Source organism: Tamandua tetradactyla, chromosome 3 (genome assembly GCF_023851605.1).
Source record: "Tamandua tetradactyla isolate mTamTet1 chromosome 3, mTamTet1.pri, whole genome shotgun sequence".
Classification (NCBI taxonomy): domain Eukaryota; kingdom Metazoa; phylum Chordata; class Mammalia; order Pilosa; family Myrmecophagidae; genus Tamandua; species Tamandua tetradactyla.
Window position 1 is genome coordinate 8,726,402 of NC_135329.1, and position 18,570 is coordinate 8,744,971.

Below are 18,570 nucleotides of genomic sequence, written 5' to 3' on the forward strand. Positions count from 1 at the left end.
GCTGGCAGCGGAAGGACCCAGGAAAGAGCTGGACAAGGCGGACGAAGATGCGAGCCGCTCACCTCGTACTCGGGTTCATCGTCAGCGGCTTTGGTGGCATTCTTGTCCCCGGCCTCGGCCCCCACAGGCTCAGGCGTGGTGGCCACAGTGGGGGACGCGGGGTCCGTGGGCTGCTGCACAGCGGGAGGGCTGGCCTCCTCCACCTTCTGAGACTCCCCGGACCCCTGGTTTTCTTCCACAGCGTTCATTACTGCAGTTACCTTGGCTTTCTTCTCAGCCTGGGGAAACAAGGAACAAGAAATTAACTTGACCTCCCCAGGTATTAGTAAGGCCACCTGATACTCGGGAGGCAGGAGGAGCGCTTCAATCTGGTTGTGGAGGTGATGGAAGGTTAAAGGGCTGGAGAAAGGCGTTCTTCTTTCATCAGTGGAGAGATCTGAGGTGAACTCAAATCAGTGGGCTCATTCCAGCTTTCTCATTTGGCTCCCGGGTCTAATCATCCTCAACCACACCAGCATATCAGTTGCCTACTTTCTGATACCGAAAGGTTAATGCTATTCAAATATTAATTATATACCTGCATTAAGGCACGATCTTGGCTCCGTCCTCTCCTATCTCTCTTCCAGATCAAGAATTGGATCCTCTCCTCAACCCCTCTATTCCCAGCTTTGGCTTCCAGACCACAGTTCCAGTTCTGTCATCTCTAAGGATGACGAAACTCCCTGCTCCAGGTTTGAGGAGCACATCTTTCCCATCTGCTCAAGCACTCTAGAAAGCGCCGTGGGAGCCTGCCTGTCCCCCACTCAGACGCCATTCTGGAGTTCTCATGGATTAAAACCAATGCACATTCTGGTACCAGACTCTGCCTCCTCTATGTGAGATCTAGATACATTTATTCATTCATCAACTATTTGTTGCACACACACTATATATGAGGCAGCCTGTCTGTCATCCAAATGCTACTTTTCCCCCCAATCCTCTCACCACTTTCAGCCTATCACAGCCGTTCTCAAAACCTGCTCCGGGATCCCATTACCCAAGAATGAAATCCTTGACTTGTAGTTCTGAGAACCACCCAAACTAGTACAACCCCAGCTACTGACCCCAGGACACACGGTCCTCACACTTCAAGGCTCTGTACCACTCTTTCCACCATACCAGAGTCACAGGAAACAAATCCCATCTTCAACATGCCTTTCTTTCCCCAGGAGCACTGCATGTGAATACAAACCCATCCTCGAGCTTAAAAAAAAGAACATCAGGAAGCAACTTGGAGTATAACAGCGAGCTCTAAACTGGAAGTTGGCGCTTCTACATCTTTCTTAGCCTTGTGATTAGTTAGTAGCTGGCTTTAGAGCAGTTCCTTCTGAGTTTCTCCAACCTGAAAAGGCATTTGCATTGAAGGATTTCTGGTCACCTTTTCTGACCTGTTTTAAAAATCTGACATATATATGTATCGAGGATTTCAAAAGCCTGTCACTGTACCCTCAGATCCAAGGGCCTCTGTTTTAAGCTCCAGTGGTCTCCTATTCAGTTCAGGTGCAATGTCTTGTAGATCTCTTTCTTATGGTGATTCCTGAAACCCAGAGGATGGAAGTCTTAGTTCTTTCTGACTCAAGTTCTAAAATGGGATAAGGCATCCTTTGCCCCCAGCCCACAAACAGCTGGGAAAATGAGCTCACGGACGCTGGAGGTGGAAGACTGCTCATGCCTTCTTCCCACTCTCACCTGGCCGGGACTTTGCCCTCCGCTTCCTACAATTAGCTATCACCTCCTCTCCCACAAGAGGGTGGGCCAAGGCGTGTACTCGGCCCATGGGGGGAGGGGGCCTTTTTCTCCTGGAAGCCACCTCCTCTCCCAGGATCCTGCTGTGCTGTCTGTGCAGCAGTCACCAAATAAGCGTCACCAAGCTGCCTCCTGTGCCTCCTTTCCTTCCGCCGTGCCTCCTACACCCCAGGCAGGGATGACTGATCAAGATTAGGATGATGCCTTGGGGACCCAAAGATCCCATTCCTTGGGGTGATGAGGTCCCCCATCAGTCCGGGGAGTGCTGGAGGCAGGGGGCAGGCGGGGAGAGGGACCTTGGAGCTAGAACCCAGCTGGCCTCCACAGAGAGTGGCGGGTGGGCGCCAGTCTCAGAGTCGTGCCTGACACAGCCCTCCTCACTCCCCCACAGCCCCTTTGTCTCTTCTCAACCCCTCCACCACGAGTTCCTGAAAATGACTCTTCCCCCACAACTTCCCCCAGCTTGTCAGCTGCCGCTGCTGATAGCTGGTAGGGACCCCAGCAGCCTGCTAGGTGCAGGAGAACATGCACCCAGCCAGGCGGGGGCAGCGGAGGAGGAAGGGGGCAGCGACTGAGCCAGGGGCCGCGGGGGTGGGGGGAGGAAGAGGGGGTGGGGAGCAGCGGGACGCAGGAGAGGGAAGAAGGGGGAAAGACAGCCCGGGTGGGGGAGGGGCCTCATTAGAATAGTCTGCCTAGGGCACTTCAGGGAATGCATCTTTTTTCCATTTCCACTCCAATCCTCCTTCCCTAGGCAAACAATAGGAGAAAGAAGAGTTAACTCAGGACTCACATTTTTGGCTACATGTCCCACCCCAACGTAGGAGGTCACACTGCCCACTGGACTTTTATTTGATCCCCCGCTTCCCGACCCCCCCCCCCCCCCACCTCTCCAGAGCAGCAGAGAAGGAGCAGGTCTGGGGGCACCACCAGCCATTCCCTGCTGCCCCTGCCCAAACTTCTTCTGGAGTTTGTCCAGCCTGGGAGGGCCGCTGGTACCTGTGGCCCTACCTGTCCCACTGCCTGCACTCTTACCTCCGGGATCCAATTCCATCTCCCCAGGCAGCTGTCCCACCTCCACCTCCCTCTGTGACTGAGGCACCCTTGCAGTTTCAAAGGTCAGAGGTCTGAGTGCCATTGCCCCCAAGCCCACGCAGGCTGTTGCCCCGGGGCTGGAGGTCCCAGGCTTTCCCAGGCACCACCTCTCCCTTCGTCACAGGCCGGCCTCAAGCTGCCCCACAGACCCCGCTGATATGCTGCAGCCCCCTGTCAGGGTCCCACTGCTCCCACTCCCCTGCTCCTGGCTGCCAGTCCCGTGGCTCCCAGGAAAAGGCAGGAGAGGAAGCTGTCCATCCCAAGAGGCCGCGAGGCTGGCACAGCCCTAGGGACAGCATGGTTCACCAACCAGAATCCAGGTCAACCAGGAAATGCCAACCACCCCATATGCCAGCCAGCTCAACAGAAACGCCACTTCCCATCCCACTCCTCGTCTTCCAGCCCCACTTAGCGCGGCACTCCAACCTCCCCAGCCTTCAGTGGCCACTGCCCCCGGCTCACACAGCCGGGGCTCCTCTTTCTGTCCTTGCAAGTGGCCAGGCTCCACTGGGGCCCAGTGAGGGACAGGGCTTTAGGGCCCCTGAGAGGGGCGTGTGTGGGGCAGCACTAACTCAGCATCTCCACAACTGAGGCCAGGCAGGCAGACCCCATCTCCTGCGGCCCAGGGAGGCATACTTGACTCTTTCCAAACACAGAGGGCTCTCGCGGGCCCGAGATCCTCCCACCGGCCCCTGCCGCCTCCCCCGCCCCCAGTCTCCCCAGGGCTCGGTCCAGGAACCTACCCATAAGGCCAGGTGCAGCCCCTCTGAGGTCCGGCTCAGGTGTGAGCCCTGGCCCTGCAGCTCTGTAAGTAGCTGCCCGTCTGGGGGGAGGGGAAGGGGGCGTTGGGGCTGGGGGCGGAGGGGGCCAGAGAGAGGGGGAGGGGGGAGGTGGGGGGGAGGGATTGAACATTTTCTTTGTCTAGAACTCCAGGTCACGTGGGCCCCGCTGCAGGGCCTGGTTGGCTGCGAGCGGGCCGGGGGAGGGGGCCGGCGCTCCGACGCTGGCAGCGGGCCAGCCCCCTCTCCTCCGGTCCGAGGGGCGCGGGGGCCTGGGGGCGCTGCGGGGCCTCCGCCGGTTCCCAGGGCCCGCCCCCTCCTCCCCTGGAAGGCCCTGCCCTTCCCCTCCCCCCCCAACTCAGACGAGATTAGCGTGGAGCCGGGGGGGCGGGGGGGGGGGCGCGGCTGGGCGCCCGCGGGTGCGCAGGAAGGAAGGGAGGCCGGGAGGGAAGGGGCTGCTCTGGGTTCGCGGGTGAGCGGGGAGCCCAGGCAGGAGGAAGCAGGAGGGTTCGGCCGTCTGGGAGAGCCAGGAGAAAGTTGTGAAAAGTGAATCTCTCAGACGCACAACTGAAAAGAAAAAAAAAAAAAGAAAAAAAAAAGCTTACAGATGAAGGAAGAGGCCGAGGAAGCTGCAGGAAAACTCAAAGAATGGAGCGATGGACCGACGGCACCCGCGCAGAAGTTCAGAGCGCTCCAGAAGAACTGCCCTGGGGGTGGGGGGGGTGGGGTGGAGAGGAATCTCCTCTGCATCCCACAGGTGGATTTGAGAGGGATGCCTTAAAATTGGTGGCTTTTTAGGGCTTCCCTCTAAACCGTGAACCCCTAAAGGTTCACCCTTTAAGAACCTCTTCCTGGCCAAGTCCCTGGACCATCTGGGTCTTCGGATTTCCCTTTTTCCTATTTGCAAGTCGGTGGAGGGGGGGTAGTGCAAAGGTACAGCAATTCCTTCCTTCCCAACACAAATATCGATTACTCTTCTGGAGATGGGCAGCCTCAGCCATTCCATGCTCCTTCCTCCTTGCAGTCACCCCCACCCCCCACCCCCCACCCCCCACCCCCACCACACCCAACCAGTGCCCCTCCATCCACTTCCATCTGGTTGTAGCATCAGATAAGAAAATGTAGGCTCTGCTTTCAAGGAATAGATAGAGTCAACTAGGCTTTGAAAGATATGAAAAGATAACTGGAAATCAAGCACAGGTAGAGATAACTCCACCACAAGCACCAAGCAGAGCCGGCCAGGACGTCTTAGAAGACAGGATGAATGAGGGGTTAGGGCAGAGCAGAGCTTGGACCTGGAGGCTGAAGAGATTGTCAGGTGGGAAGCGTCAGTAAGAGAGGGCAGGCTGGGGAGGGAGGAAAACCCTTGCCCTTTCTCCTCCCACGTGACTAAAGCTAAAGGGCAGGGAAAGATAAGGCTGGATAATGGGGAAGGGGTCACATGCCTTGATGCATATTTCCTGTAGAAGTGAAGAGTAACTGCTGCCTTTCTGACAAGATGATAGGTATTTTAGAAAGATTAGCCTGGCTTCAGTTTGCAAGATGAATTAGGATCAAGAGCAGAGGGCCCTTTGGTTGGCAGCACATGTGGGAAAACCTAGAATTGGGTTCTGATTCCATCACCATGACCTTGAATAAGCCACTTAACCTCAGGAAGTCTGTTTTCTCATTGCACTAATAGGAGTGCTGACATCTGCCCTTCCCGGCTAGAATGCCAGCTAGTCCTCAGGGCAAACTCCCCAGGTGCCTGCCACCGTCAGCTGGGACATACCAGCCAGAACAGGTGCTGGTAGAGTGAGGTCAGAAACAGGCCAGGATGCTTGAAGATTAGCCCACCTTTCCTCTTAGGACTCAGCCCACTGCTGGAAGCCATCAGAGCAAGCCTTGAAGAGGGGAAGAGGCCTCAAAGTCAGAGAGCCTTCTCCATGCAGTATTTGGGGAAGAGGGCGTGTGTGCAAATTCCCTCCCCCAACCATGACTGAGAGCCAGAACCCATACAGCAAGGAAGAGGAGCCAATCCAAAAAAATCACAGGCCCTGCCTGCTCTTCTCCAATCCATCTTTCAGCCCTAGCAAGGTACAGTTTGACAGTGCTGCCCAAGCAGAGCTGCACAGCCCTGCTCCCAGCCTTCTCTCACTGGTCTCAGCAACCAGCCTCTGATAATGGGCCACCTTGTACCCCACCCCAGTACTCCCCTCCAGATGAACTTTCTGACTTTGGCTTGGTGGCTCTTTTCAGACACTGTGTCTCATCTGTGGCATCTTTTGTGTTATAACAGGGCTGCACCCCTGAGACTCTCTACTTTGTGTCTTGAGAGCTCCTTAGACAGTAACAATGCATTAGCATACAGCCTGGCATACAGCTCAGCCAGGAACCCAGCTCGACCTCCAGCGTGGTCTACACTTGTAAAAGAGCCTTTCCCTCCAGCTGTCAAACTTCTTTATTCTCATCCTTTAAAATGAAGTCAAATCTTAACTCTTCCATACAACTTCCCACCCTAAGCAAAAAGAAGGCAAGACTCAAAGGCGCCTCCTCTGCAAAGCCAGGGCACCTTCCCCACCTCCAGCTGCACAGACAAGAAATGTTATCCTTCAGTATACTGTGAATCACTTAGAGATTCATGTCCCTTCAGTGGACTGACCCCAAAGCAGAAGAGTCCCCAAGACTAGGACAAGAGGTGATTTTAGTGGAAGGTCAGGAAGAAACTGGGGCAGCTCTGAGGGTCCTCAGGTCACGTATGCCCTCTATCTTCCTAAAAGGAACCCTCCCTGGGGAGTTTTGGGGTGAAGTCTTTTGATTGAGATAAAGATAGTCAACCTAAAATAGTGGCATCAGGTAAAATAAGCCATGTTCTCGGAGATGTTCTGTAAGTACCTTGAAAGGAGGAACCCCTGGAGGCAGAGAAGGCCTGGTAGATGGCGAGAGTCTAAAAGAGTTGTTGGGGTGGTAGTCTCCTGCACGGCCCGGAGAGATGGCAAGCTCAACAGCTGACGTGCATTCCCCTTTTGGAGGCAAACAGCCAGGATTCAAGAGGCCACAAAAGCCTCGTGAAAACAACCTCTTAAGGACACCTGAGTCTCTAGGACCCCAATTTTGAATTCATCAAGCAAACTTCTATTTTTAATTTAATTACATTTTCCAGTTACTCTGATACCAGTAAGAAATTGCCAGAAAGTTCCACGAGGAAGTAGTATGATCTGTGTGGCAAGGACATGTCTTCTTATAAGTTAGTACATTTCACATTCTGGGGAATGTCACTCTCCTGTTGTTTGAAAGGCAGGATCATAACTTTAGTTAAATTGGACTTTCTGGCCCCATGGACCTGAGATGAGACACTTGGCCATAAAACCCCACCAAACAGAGCTGTGACTCCCTAACGCCCAGGGGGAACAGCTGCTCCTGCCTTATTGGTTTCGTTATCATAAAGGCCAGTGCTTGGCAGGACATGGGGAAATCACCTTGCTTCCTTCACTGTGTACCTCTATGACCTGAGCCCTTGTCCTAACTCTCAGATAAAAAGCCACAGCTCCTTTTAAGGCCACCCACAAAGCAATGTGCCGGGAAATCCATGTGTATTCCCTGCCACATAAATGTTCCGGCCAATGCCAAGCCCAGGAGACCGTGTCCAGACAACAGGCCTGGGGTCAGGATGTCTATCTGATCCTGACATTCTCCCACCTACCGCTCTGAAGCCTCAATGTCTACACAGCAGACCCCTGACCGGCTGCCAGTGCCCGCCAACACTTGGCCTAGCTTTTAAGGCCTCAGCCATCTGGAGGCCTCTGTTTCCCCTGCCCGGGCCACACTTGCCCCGCCCACTTGCAGGTCCCCCAATAGGCCCTTTTGCCTCCCCTATGCACTTGCTCATGCTGTTCCTTCTTCCTGGAAGACCCCCTTCCCCCTCAGCTCCTACCAGCCCATGTCCTACCCATCCTTCTACACCTAGTTCACCAATGACCTCCTCCATGTAGGTTCCTCCAGCCCTGGGTGGTTCAGGAAGCTAACCACCAGCTACACATGGCCACGGAAATTTAATTAATTAGAATGAAATTAAATTAAAAATTCAACTCCTCAGTCACACTAGCCACATTCCAAGTGTTCAGTCGTCACGTGTGGCTAGGGGCTGCTGAATTGCATGGCACAGTACCCACCACAGTAAGTGCCTCTGGACAGCCGTGCTCCGGCCCCTCGCCCTTGTCACCCCCACTGTGCAATTACCCTGCCCCTCCCCCGGGCTCCCGGGGCACCTGCCAGCCTCTGCACTAAGGTGTTCGTGTGTCCATCTTTCTCCCCAAGATTATAAAGCCCTAGAGGGTAGGAACTGGGTCTTGTTCAGTTTTATATGGAAGCAGTATATGTCCTAGCACCTTGCAAATAACATGATTACATACAGCGCTGAACTGAATTCAGCATGGTCTCAGGAGCCTCATTCCACATCCGCTATGTTTCAGGCTGGGGGACAGAAACGTTCTACTAGTCTCCTTGAGGCCCAGATCCAGGGCTCCCAAAAGAGGCCAACGACCTCTGTTTTCCCATCCCCTGTGATCCATATGGAGGCTGCAAGCAAATGACTAGGACTGGGCTGGCAGGAGAGCTAAAAATAGCCACAGAGCCAACAGCATGGAGTTAGTAGGACTTGTTGCTAAGGAGACCAGTCGCAGAGAGATCAACTAAGCAGGGAGAAAGTCAGTCGGGCACCCAGAGGGCTGAAAGCAGAAGCCATATTGGGGGTGGGGGTGGGGGTGGGTGGGGGGCTTTAAGTTCACAGGGGTCCAAGGCTCCCACCTGGAGATGTTCTGCCTTCTGGAAGCTCCCTACTGATGTTCTAAATGGGGCAAATGTTCCCCTTCCCCTTAGTAACCCATCTCCATGGAAACCACCATTACTGGGGTGAAGTACCAGCCCCTAGAAGGGAGGCCTCTGTCTAGTGCTGTTGTTATGGCAACGCCCCCACCTCTCTCCTGGCTTCTCCTTGGAAAGGTGGGGCCTGGTCTCAGCCTAGCCAGCATGACCAGGAAGCAACCTTCTTTCTGACAAGACTAACCTGCAAGGGGCTTTTCAGAAGCTCCTGGGAACAGGAAGTACATTTGGCCTTTAGCACAGAACAGAGTTTTCTTTTCTTTCCGTGGGGACCTTACGGATCATCTTGCCAGGACAATCCCCAATTCACTTGGGTTTAGTTGCATCAGAATCACTCAAGGAGGCATATTAAAAATGCAGATTCCGGGATCTACCCACAGAGACCAGCAGGTGGAACAATCTATTTTTAAAAGCTTCCCTAGGTGATTCTGACACCAGCCAGGTGTGGACACCACTCCTGGTGCCTCGGCTGCCCTTGTTACAGATGAGGCAACTGAGGCCTAGAGAGGACTAAGCCCACCCGAGGGAGGGGTCCAGAGCTAGGAGGGGTCAGCAGAAGGCAGCACATGTCCTGAGGTGAACTGCCCTGACACCAGGGGCCATGTGCCCCTGCTCCCCTTTCAAGCGAGAACATGTTGTGGGGATTGCGATTTAAAACAGAACCTCCCTCCCTTGTGGCAGAAATCACAGTGGGCTCCGCAAAGGCGACGGCCCCGGAAGGCTGGCTCCCAGACGGCTTACGGAACGGCTGCAGCCCAGGCAGAGGGTTTGGGCCTGAAAGAGGAATCCATCCTCTGCTGAAGGCAAGCTCGAGGGTCGCCATGGCAACTGCAGCATGCTGCCGGGCTGCGTCCTGTGGCAAGTCCCAGGAGAGGAGTGGCATTTGGGCAAACGCCATGGGGGCAGGGACACTCCTGAGCACCTGCAACAGCTGGGCCTGGGGCGGAGGTGGGGGGATGACCAAGAGGTGGAGGAGACGGCTCCCACCCTGCTGTTATTCACAGCTTAATTGTGCACCCAAGACCCACCAGACATGAAACCCCAGCCCTCAGGGAAGATAGCATGCAATTAGATGGCAAGTTACGGGGTGCAGATGCTTTCTGCAAAGGCTGAAGGCAGTCGGAGGAGGCCGAGCTCAGGAAAAGCAGGGGTACTCCAGGGAGGCTTGAAGGGTGAGAGGGGGTGGAGCTGGTGGGTGCGCCCTCCCAGGATTTTCAGACAGGAATGGCTGGAACCTTTGTGGGCCTATGCGAGCATACATGTCGGGGTGGAGCGAGATGCACCAGCAGGTACGTGCACGCGTGTGCCAGGAGAGGGAGCTGCCTGGGGCCTGATGACCAACACACTCACAGCTGAATTCTTCCAAATACTGCACTTCAGGCCCAGAGAGTGAGGTGGGGGGTGGGAGATGCCTCTTTGGTTCCCGAATGGGCTGGGCGGGGCTAGGCTGGGCTAGGCAGCGCAGCCCCCATTCGCCGCGCTGACCATTCACTGGGCTTCGGGAGCTGCACCTGCTGCCTGCTTCCTGGGTGTGCGGCTGCCCGAAAGCTGCCCAGCACGCCGGGTCTGCTCCGTAAGGGGAGGCGTCTCTGCCACCTGCTATCCTGAAAACAGTCATCGCCCACCCCGGGGGCTGCTCAGCTGGTGAGTTTTTCAGTACAGTGGGGGCGGGGTGGCCGCCCCCCCCCCCCCCCCCCCCGCCAGGATAACCCATCAGGACAAACGGGGCTGTCAAATCTTGGCATGAGCGAGTCAGGATTTAAAGCCGATCACCAGACCTCAACTAAGCACCCTGCTTCTCTGCATCTTGGTTTCCTCGGCTGTCTGCTGGGAGCACAAGATACCTTTGCTGAATATCACTGATGAGATCAAAGAAAGTTAGGAGGAGATACTATCTGAAAGGTGGAAGGGGCCTCCAGACAAGTTTGTTTTAGGATGTGTCCAAGTTATCTTTTGCTTTAGAAACTGGACCCTGGAGAGAAGTGTTAGTCTTATACCAAAGCCAGGTGGTGGTGAGTGCCAAAAGGAACATGGCAAACCTTAAAGGCCAGGGCTGCTTCCCCCGCCCCTCCCCCAGCCCCTCTCCTGGCTCTAGAGGTCAAAGGGCGGGGCCTATGGGAACCACCATTCAGATTCAGGCATGCAAACCCTCTCAAGTTTCAGGGTCCAAAGGGAAGACCCTGGGAGGAGCCCAGCAGACAAGCACAGCGAATTGTTGCTGAAAAGAGCAGGGCTGCCTGCATCTCCATCCCAAAGGGAAAATTTGAATTCTTGTACCAAGGCCTTTCCGGTCTCCCCCACCTCTCCTGGAAAGAGTTCCCGAGCTCTGCCCGCGAGCTCAACTTATTCCTCCAGACTGTGGTGCCATCTTCATGTGCAATACAGACTCGACACCAGCTATACATTAGAATCACCTGAGGGGGCTTAAAAAAAACCTTCTGCCAGGCCCTGCCACCTGTAAGTGCTCAGGAGCCGAGGGCCTGGCCGTGGAGTTTAAAGAAAACCAACTCACAGGTGAGCCTGAGGCGAGACCGAACCCCTGGTGCAGGTGATCAAATGAACGCGTCGGCCACTGCCCTTTTGGGGAGTCTCCTCGAATGACACCTGGTGTACGAGCCTGGGGCGTCTCTTAACTTTTCATGAGCCCCAGAAACCCCTGGGGGACTGGCGAGAAAAAGAGATCTCAGGAATCATGCCGGAGATCCAAGGGCCTGAAGGGTGTCACGCCTCTGGAATGCCTTCCCCAGGTGACTGATAAAGTACAAACCCACCTGTTTCGAAAGACCCAGCTTGAATAGCATTTCTGGTATTCAGAGACAGACCCAACCGTCTGCTCTGCTCCCCACAGCTGCCTTTCGAACGGCATCCAGAGTCAGATATGCAGGAGACTGGGCTGTTTTGACTCCCGTTTTTGTTTAAGCCATCTGAGTTGGGAGTAAAAATAAAAACACTTAGTCTGCCCAGCATTCACTGATTAAAGGAGAACAAGGGAGGTCATCTGGCATCTGTCGAGAGCTGCTATTGAAGAATGGTGAATTGGAATAATGGGAAAGTCCCCACGTGCGCACGCACACACACGCAGCTGGCACGGGAGAGTGCACACCGCGGGCGAGGTGCGGGCCAGTGGCGGGCAATCGGCGAGGCAGGGTGGGCTCCGCAGGCCGGTGAGAAGAGGGCCTCTCCCCAAGGAAGGCTCTGGGGTCCGCTCCAGAGCTGCCCACGGACACGCACCCCCGCCAGCTTCTCTAGAGCAGCACATCCAAAACCCAACTCCAAAGTCCACTCGCCCCGGATGGAATATCTCTGTGCCCTTGGGGTAGGAAGAGATTTCTTAGAGATCACACAAGCGCAAACACTAACCAGTAAAAGAGAAATTGGTGAACTGGACTTTATTAAGATTAAAAGCTTCTGCTCATAAAAGACAGCCTTAAAATAAAAAGTCCACCCCCGCCAAACCTGCTCTTCCTCTAGGATTCCTAGTTACCTCAGATAATATACCCCTCCCCAAACTCCAAACCCCGGGCAGGTGTCTCCCTTCCCTCCCAGCGTGGGGGAGGGAGCATTTCTATTAATTGTGCCTTTCGTTAGCCCCACCCTCAGTCAAGTCCAAACGTCAGGCCCTCCTGAGCGGTCCTGCTTCTCCCCGCCCCTCTCTGGGCTCCCCACAATGGCTCCAGGCTTTGCTTCCCGAAGCACCGCGTCCATCTCTGCCACCCCTGCGCCCTGCTGCAGCGCGGAGCCTAAACTTCTCACTGCGGTAGCGGCGGCTCCTGACGATCTGACCATCTGCCCTTCCAGTTTTCTCTCTCATTTCACATCCTCCCTAGGCCCACACCCCTTCTACCAGCTCTCTGGCTGTTCCCTCCACAATCCTCCACAGCCCAGAAGCTTCCATGGCTCCTTTGCTCTCAGCACTTCCTTTCCCGGAAATGCCATGCCGCCGCCACCGCACCTGCCGAACGTCTCAAAGCACCTCCTCCCGGAAGCCGCCCGGGCCGCAGGAGCAGCGCTCTCCTCTCCCTCCTGTGCATCTGCTCACCACACGTGCGCACAGAGCAAGGCCCTCTCTCTGCCAGACACTGAAGCTGCTTATGGGCGTCCTGCCTCCCCCACTAGGGTATACGTGCAACGTGTCTGCACCGTCAGCACAGCATTTCGTATTTAGAAAGTACTGGACTAAGGCCTGGACAGTGTAGTGGCTCCTTCCTAGAATCTCACCCAGCGCCCAGCAGACCAGCCCGTGCCTGGGCACCCCTGGGGCCTGCAGACAAATGGTTTCATCTCCAAAGCAGTGAGAACAGCAGCCATCACAGCTTGGCCTTTTTCAGGGCTCTAGGGGATGCCACGGGAATACTTCCACAAGTTAAACTAAATCCACAAGGAATCTTTTTGAGGCGCTCTAGCCTCCAAACTCCAAGTGGACTGTATTTGTGCAGTTTCCTTCTAACCCCACTTACTTTAGGAGCGCCCCCCAGTGCCCTCATCAGGCCACTCCAGCCCCATCATGGGGCTGCAGGATGTCTCTTTGGGGACAGTGCTTAGGCAGAGCTTGTTAGTTGCTCTCACAGCCCCTTAAGCCCTGACTGGGTGGCAGCACAATTTACTCCTTTACCTGCCTGTCTTCCCTAGGGTGGATGGGATCCCAGGATGAGGTTCTGCTTTCCCTTTAAATTTATTTTCCTAATGTCTAAAAAATGTTGGGAAATAGGAGATACTCAGGCATATGATGTCTCTTAAAAGACCGAGCACAAAGTATTTGCTCACTAAAGGCTTGACAGCTCTGAAATAATGAATGAATGACTGTGAAAACACGCAGAAAGGGGCAGATACAGGCAGAGGGGAACCAAGGCCTGAAGCAGGGATGGAAATTCCTGAGCTAAGAAAATGCCCCGGGGAAGACGTGCTTGATCTCCTGGAGATCAGATGGGGATGGGGGGTGGGGGTGGGGGTCAAAGGGGTCAGCCAGGGGTGGGGGGGCCACAGGGGTCAGAGATGTCAGATGGAGTGAGGGGGAGGGGGTGGACTTTGGCGGTACCTCTTCAGAGGTGACCCTGAGCCACATGCCCTGTGGGTGTCTAAAGATGAGCATCTTGTCCTACCTGTCTGATCTCTGCATAAAATGGGAGAAGAGGAAACGGAGACAGTCATAAAGAAGAAATTGGAAAACTAGGCTCTAGCACAAAATGGGTGAATTTTATAGAAAAAATGTTGAATTCTTAAAAGGATGCTATATGTATGTGTATCTTTTGAAGGAGGTACATGTGAGGTCTGAGAAGCCATTCTGATATTTTGTTTAGAATTTATGTATAAGGTAAGTATAAGAGAAAGGGGGACTCCAGGCCATAATTCCAGCCCTTTAAAAGAAAATATGAAATGCAAAAGTCCCTGGGGTTGTCTGGTCTATTTCTGTCATATTACAAATGAGGAAGCGAAAGCCTCATTTACAAATGAAGAGAAAGACCTTCTCAATTTGATCAGCTAATCAGTGGCAGAAGCTGAGACCAGAAACCAGATCTCCTGAATCTCATTCCGACATTGTTTTAATCCAATTTTATGGCGTTATACAGCTGATCACGAGAAGACAGCAGGGCCGGGGCCAGGAGACCCACAGCCCCCCAAGGAGGAGGGCAGCGGCTCTGCAACTGCAGCTGCAGGCGGGAGAGGCGGCCGGCGCTCGCCCTCTTCTCATCTCACACTCTCAGCCTGTGAGAGCCCAAGACTGAACACCAGGAAAACTGGGTTCTAGTTAACACCGCGTGGTTGCAAAACAAAAGCAGCATGAGGTTGAGCGTCCAATTTTGCCCACAGGACCCCACCAGCGAAGTATCCAGGTGGCTCCTACCTACTTACCTAGGGGATCATAACTTACTGATACATGAGCTTGGGAGAAAAATCTTTCCTAGAGTGAATGGGATTGTGGCGAAAGTTAATGTTCTCTGCTTAGGCGCTCAGTGGCGTTCAATCCCTTTGCCCTAGCCCAGGTTTGGCTATGCCTACAACCCTCCCTCTTGTTTTCTCACCTTTAGAAAGCGGGGTTCCTTCCAAGAGCCCCTGGGCTGGGTGAATACTTGAGTGTGCAATGAGCACAGACGTGTAAAGGACAGCGGGCAGTCCCTCTGCTACGTCCACAACCCATCCTAAGGCCAGCCCTGGTCACTGCAGATGGCCGGCTGTCCCAGAGCTGCCTTTAAAACGCATCCAGCCTTTCACTGAAGCTCTTGCTATGCCTGCCCCACATGCCACCATCTCTTTGAAGAGCGATGTCATTTTTTACACCACCCTGCAAAAGTTCAAGTTTTCTTTAATTTATACGTGGCAAGTAAGCAAATACCCTGAAAGGGCTCGCCCCACATGCTATTAATTTGGTTCTAGCCCTTGCAGGTCTACTTTGTGTTGTCATTGCCCATGTTTCCTGAACTAGACCAAAGCCCAGGAGATCACACCTTATTCATCTCCTCCTTCCCAAAGCTCCCAGCACAAGGTTCCCTCCTCACCAGGTGCTTAGAGATGCTTACCAAAGGGACCCAGCACAGCAGGGGCTGACCCTAGAGCAGTCACAGGCTGCCCTCTTCCCAGGATGGATATAAAGCCCAGTGTGTTGAGACCACAGGGTTGTAAAGCAAGGGAAGCAACATTTGCTCAGCTCGCAAAAATAGCAGCACAAATGGCCAATAAACATACGAAACGATGTTCAACCTTACTTATTGTCTGGGAAACGCCAATGAAAATCATAGCACAATACCATTTTCCCACCCATTAGATTAGCAAGAAATTGGCCTTGGCAAGAGTGGAAGTCTTCTCCAAGCCTGTTCACGGGGAGCATAAATTGGAGCTACCTTTTCTGGAGAGTGATCTGGCGGATTTTGTAAAATTTTACAAAACCAACATTTCTCTTTCTAGGTATCTATCTTAGAGAAACAGATGCACTAAGGAGCACAACCAATGCTGTTCACTGCTGTATATGTTTACGCAGTAAAATACTGTAAACAACATAAATGCCGACCAACATGACAATGCTTTAATCCATATGGTGGACTGTGATAGTAATTACGTGGCTAGATTGCTAAGACTTATTTATTGTAAGTGAAAAACCAAGCTGTAAAACAAAACTACAGTGTGATTTCATTTATGTAAAATACGGAAAAGAAAAAAAAAAGCAGCTATGAAGCAAAAGTATGTATTTACACACACGTGCAGACGCATTCGAAAAATCAAGACATTTATACACCAAATCGATAATATCAGGTACCTCCTTTGAGAAGGAATTAGAATGAGGGGAGGGGGATTTTTTATGAGAATGTGTTTAATATTAACATAAAGTATATTTTTGAAAGTATTCAGCTGCTACTATGTTAGCTCTGTGCTAAATGTTATATTACTTTATTAATCCACACCACTCTCAGAGATTAGAATGATTTATTCCTCCAGCAAACTTCCTGGATGCCAGCCCTAGGGAACAGAGGTGCCCAGAAAGCTTGTGCTTAACAAGCCGGGGCTGGGGAGCAGGCATTGGGGAGTGCTGCTGTCAAGGAGCCCAGAGCCCAGGAGAGGCTGGGGCTGGGGTTAAGTGATGCCCGAGGGCCACAACCTGCACGTGGAGTCAGGATGTGAACTTGCTCTGCAACAGTAAAGGGCACCCACCCTTCAGGAGCCTCACTTCCTACTGGCTTTGCTGGGCAGCCTGGGGGGCTGGGTCTGTGTGTGTGTGGGGGGGGGCGACTAACCATGATATTTGGGCCCCAGGCCTTGTATCATCATCACTCTTTAATATTTTATTAAGCATCTAATCTATATAAGGGCATGTCAGGATGGGAGCCAGGAAAGCGACCAGATCCTACAACAGTGGGACACGGTGCCTTGAAGTAATTTCGAATCTAGCTGTGCTGGAGCGCTTAACGAGAGAGCCGTAACAGCAAGAGGCAGACACTGAAAACTAAAGCAGTAGGTAGTGATGCACAAACCGGGAACTGGCAAGCCCCTTTGGTTAAAAGGACTCCACTGGCCACTCAACCCTGGTCTCTGCCCCCACTCTGCCCCCCAGAGATATGGTTATGGCCAGTGACGTGACACAGGGGAGAAGCCCCTCCGCAAGCTAAAAGGCTCCCGCAGCCTCTGTGTCGTTCTGACAGTTATTAGGACGTGGTGTCAAGTGAGGGGAGCCCAGGAATTGCCCCCCTCTTGCAGGAGGAGCTCACCTCTGCATCCCCACCACCTGGGCCTCAGCCAACTCTGGGGAGAAGACTTGGCACCGCCTGAGACGCTGGGAGCCTGTCCACCACAGTCCCCTGGCCCACCGGCCCCATACAGCTCTCCAGGAACTCCTGTTAGCACCCCTGAAAAACCCACCTGGAAGCCAAGGGCCTGGGCCCAGTCAGGGGGGAAGGCCAAGGGCCCCAACCCCCTGAGTAAAAGAGGCCCACACACACCACCCTCCCAGCCACTGAGCCCACTAACAGGTATTCACGGAGCTGTCCTCCCTGCCCACACCAGGAAGTGATGGAGAAGGCATGGGTAAAATGGAAGAACTACTAAGTGAGAAATATACCACGAAATACAACTGAGTCTAAATCCAACAATCTCAGCAGTGGGGTCAGGGAGGGCAGGGGTCGGCGGGGACTGGAGAAGGCTCTGTGGAGCTGGTAGCAGCTCCTGGGCTCAGACCTGAAGAACGGACAGAGGAAAGCAGAGCGAAGCAAAAGGCAGAGGCAGCAGGCGCATGGCAAATATGAAGGGGGGCCTGGTCCTCTGTAGGGGGCCTTCCCATCTGAGAATGGTGATGTGGGGCAGGCCAGTGGTAGAGGTCACAGAGCAGGTGGAAGCCTTGAGAAAGAGCCAGAGGAGTTGTGACATTACAGGAGAGACGAGGCAGGGCCACTGCAACCCCAGAGCAGGGCCTTAAGGCAGAGCTGAATCCTTCAAAGGACTAGACAACAGGGGAAGGCAACAGGAGACAGGACAGGCCCAAGACAACACCAGGGATTCCCATTTCAGCCTCAGCGAAGGAGGAAATGTCTACTTTTCCTCATCCATTTATTTTAAATTTTACCTTTTAAGTCTTTAAAAATAATTTTTTTGGGGTGGAGGTAACAAGCCTGGGGAGGGAGGCGATCTTGGATAGACAAAGAAGTAAAGCATGAACCTCGATGGAACGAGGTGTGGTGTATGAATACATATCTTCATAAAATTCCATTACAAAATAATAAATACCTTTTAAAAAATAAGTATGGACTGGCTGATAGGACAGCCGGGTGGGGGGTGGGGGGAGAAATTAGGTGGGCACATGTTGAGAGAAGAAGGACCTGGCTTTGCCCAAGGTGGCCATGTGGCTAGGGGAGAGGGGCGGGGGCAGAGGCAGGCTAGGATCTGGCTGAAGCCCCGCAGCAGGGCACACAAGCCCTTCTCCACAACCTGGGCCCATTCTGCCTTCCTGAGCACACTGCCTGCTGCTCTCTGCCCAGGCACTCTCTGCCCACAGCAAACTCCCATTCCTGAAAGGTCATCTCTCTCGTGACTCTGAACCTCTGCACATGTTGTACCTGTTTCTCAAATGCCCTTCCTCGCCTACCCTCAATTCCATTCATCCTTTAAAAGCCAAAAGCCACCTCTTGCTGGTGGCTGGATGAACCCAGCAGAATCAACCTAAGCCCTGCTCAGGGTCATTCTCTTCTGCAGGTGTCCTGGGCCCCATCCCACCACAGGATAACCAGGAACCTCTTCTCCCGGTATCCAGTACCTTCCACGGCATGGGGACAGGGAAGGGTCTCAGCATCGGTTCCATGCATCAACTTCTAGAGGGTGTTCGGGGAAGTGATGAAGAGGTTGGAGGCAGAACACATGCTGAGGGCCTGGGAATGGGGACCAGCAGGAAAAGTAAGCAGGTGTCATATTCTGAGGTTAGGATTTGCTGGCTGGGCCTTCTAGTGACACTGCTGGGAAGTAGCTAGGAATGTGGGACTAAAGCCTCAGTGGTTCATCAGGAGGGACAGTGTCATTTAGTGGTGACTGAATCCATAGAAGCATGTAAGTGTTAAATGGATCAAAACTGGCAGAGTGC

The 18,570-nt window shown here is 53.6% G+C and overlaps 1 protein-coding gene across 12 annotated transcripts in view; it reads right to left on the reverse strand.

The window, feature by feature from the left end:
* Positions 1-18,570, reverse strand: part of DNMT3A (DNA methyltransferase 3 alpha) — a 132,950-nt gene that overhangs the window by 19,016 nt on the left and 95,364 nt on the right. For 10 of the 12 annotated variants that reach the window (XR_013172325.1, XM_077152297.1, XM_077152296.1 and 7 more), the window contains one exon: positions 63-278. Coding sequence is in view for 11 of the 12 variants with exons in the window: in XM_077152297.1 (XP_077008412.1) it covers positions 63-278 (216 nt within the window). In the remaining variant the exon portion in view is untranslated. Of the gene's footprint in view, positions 1-62; positions 279-3,620; positions 3,701-4,261; positions 4,643-8,441; positions 9,779-18,570 lie in introns of those variants that run through there. The other 2 variants (XM_077152306.1, XM_077152307.1) reach the window with 2 other exon arrangements.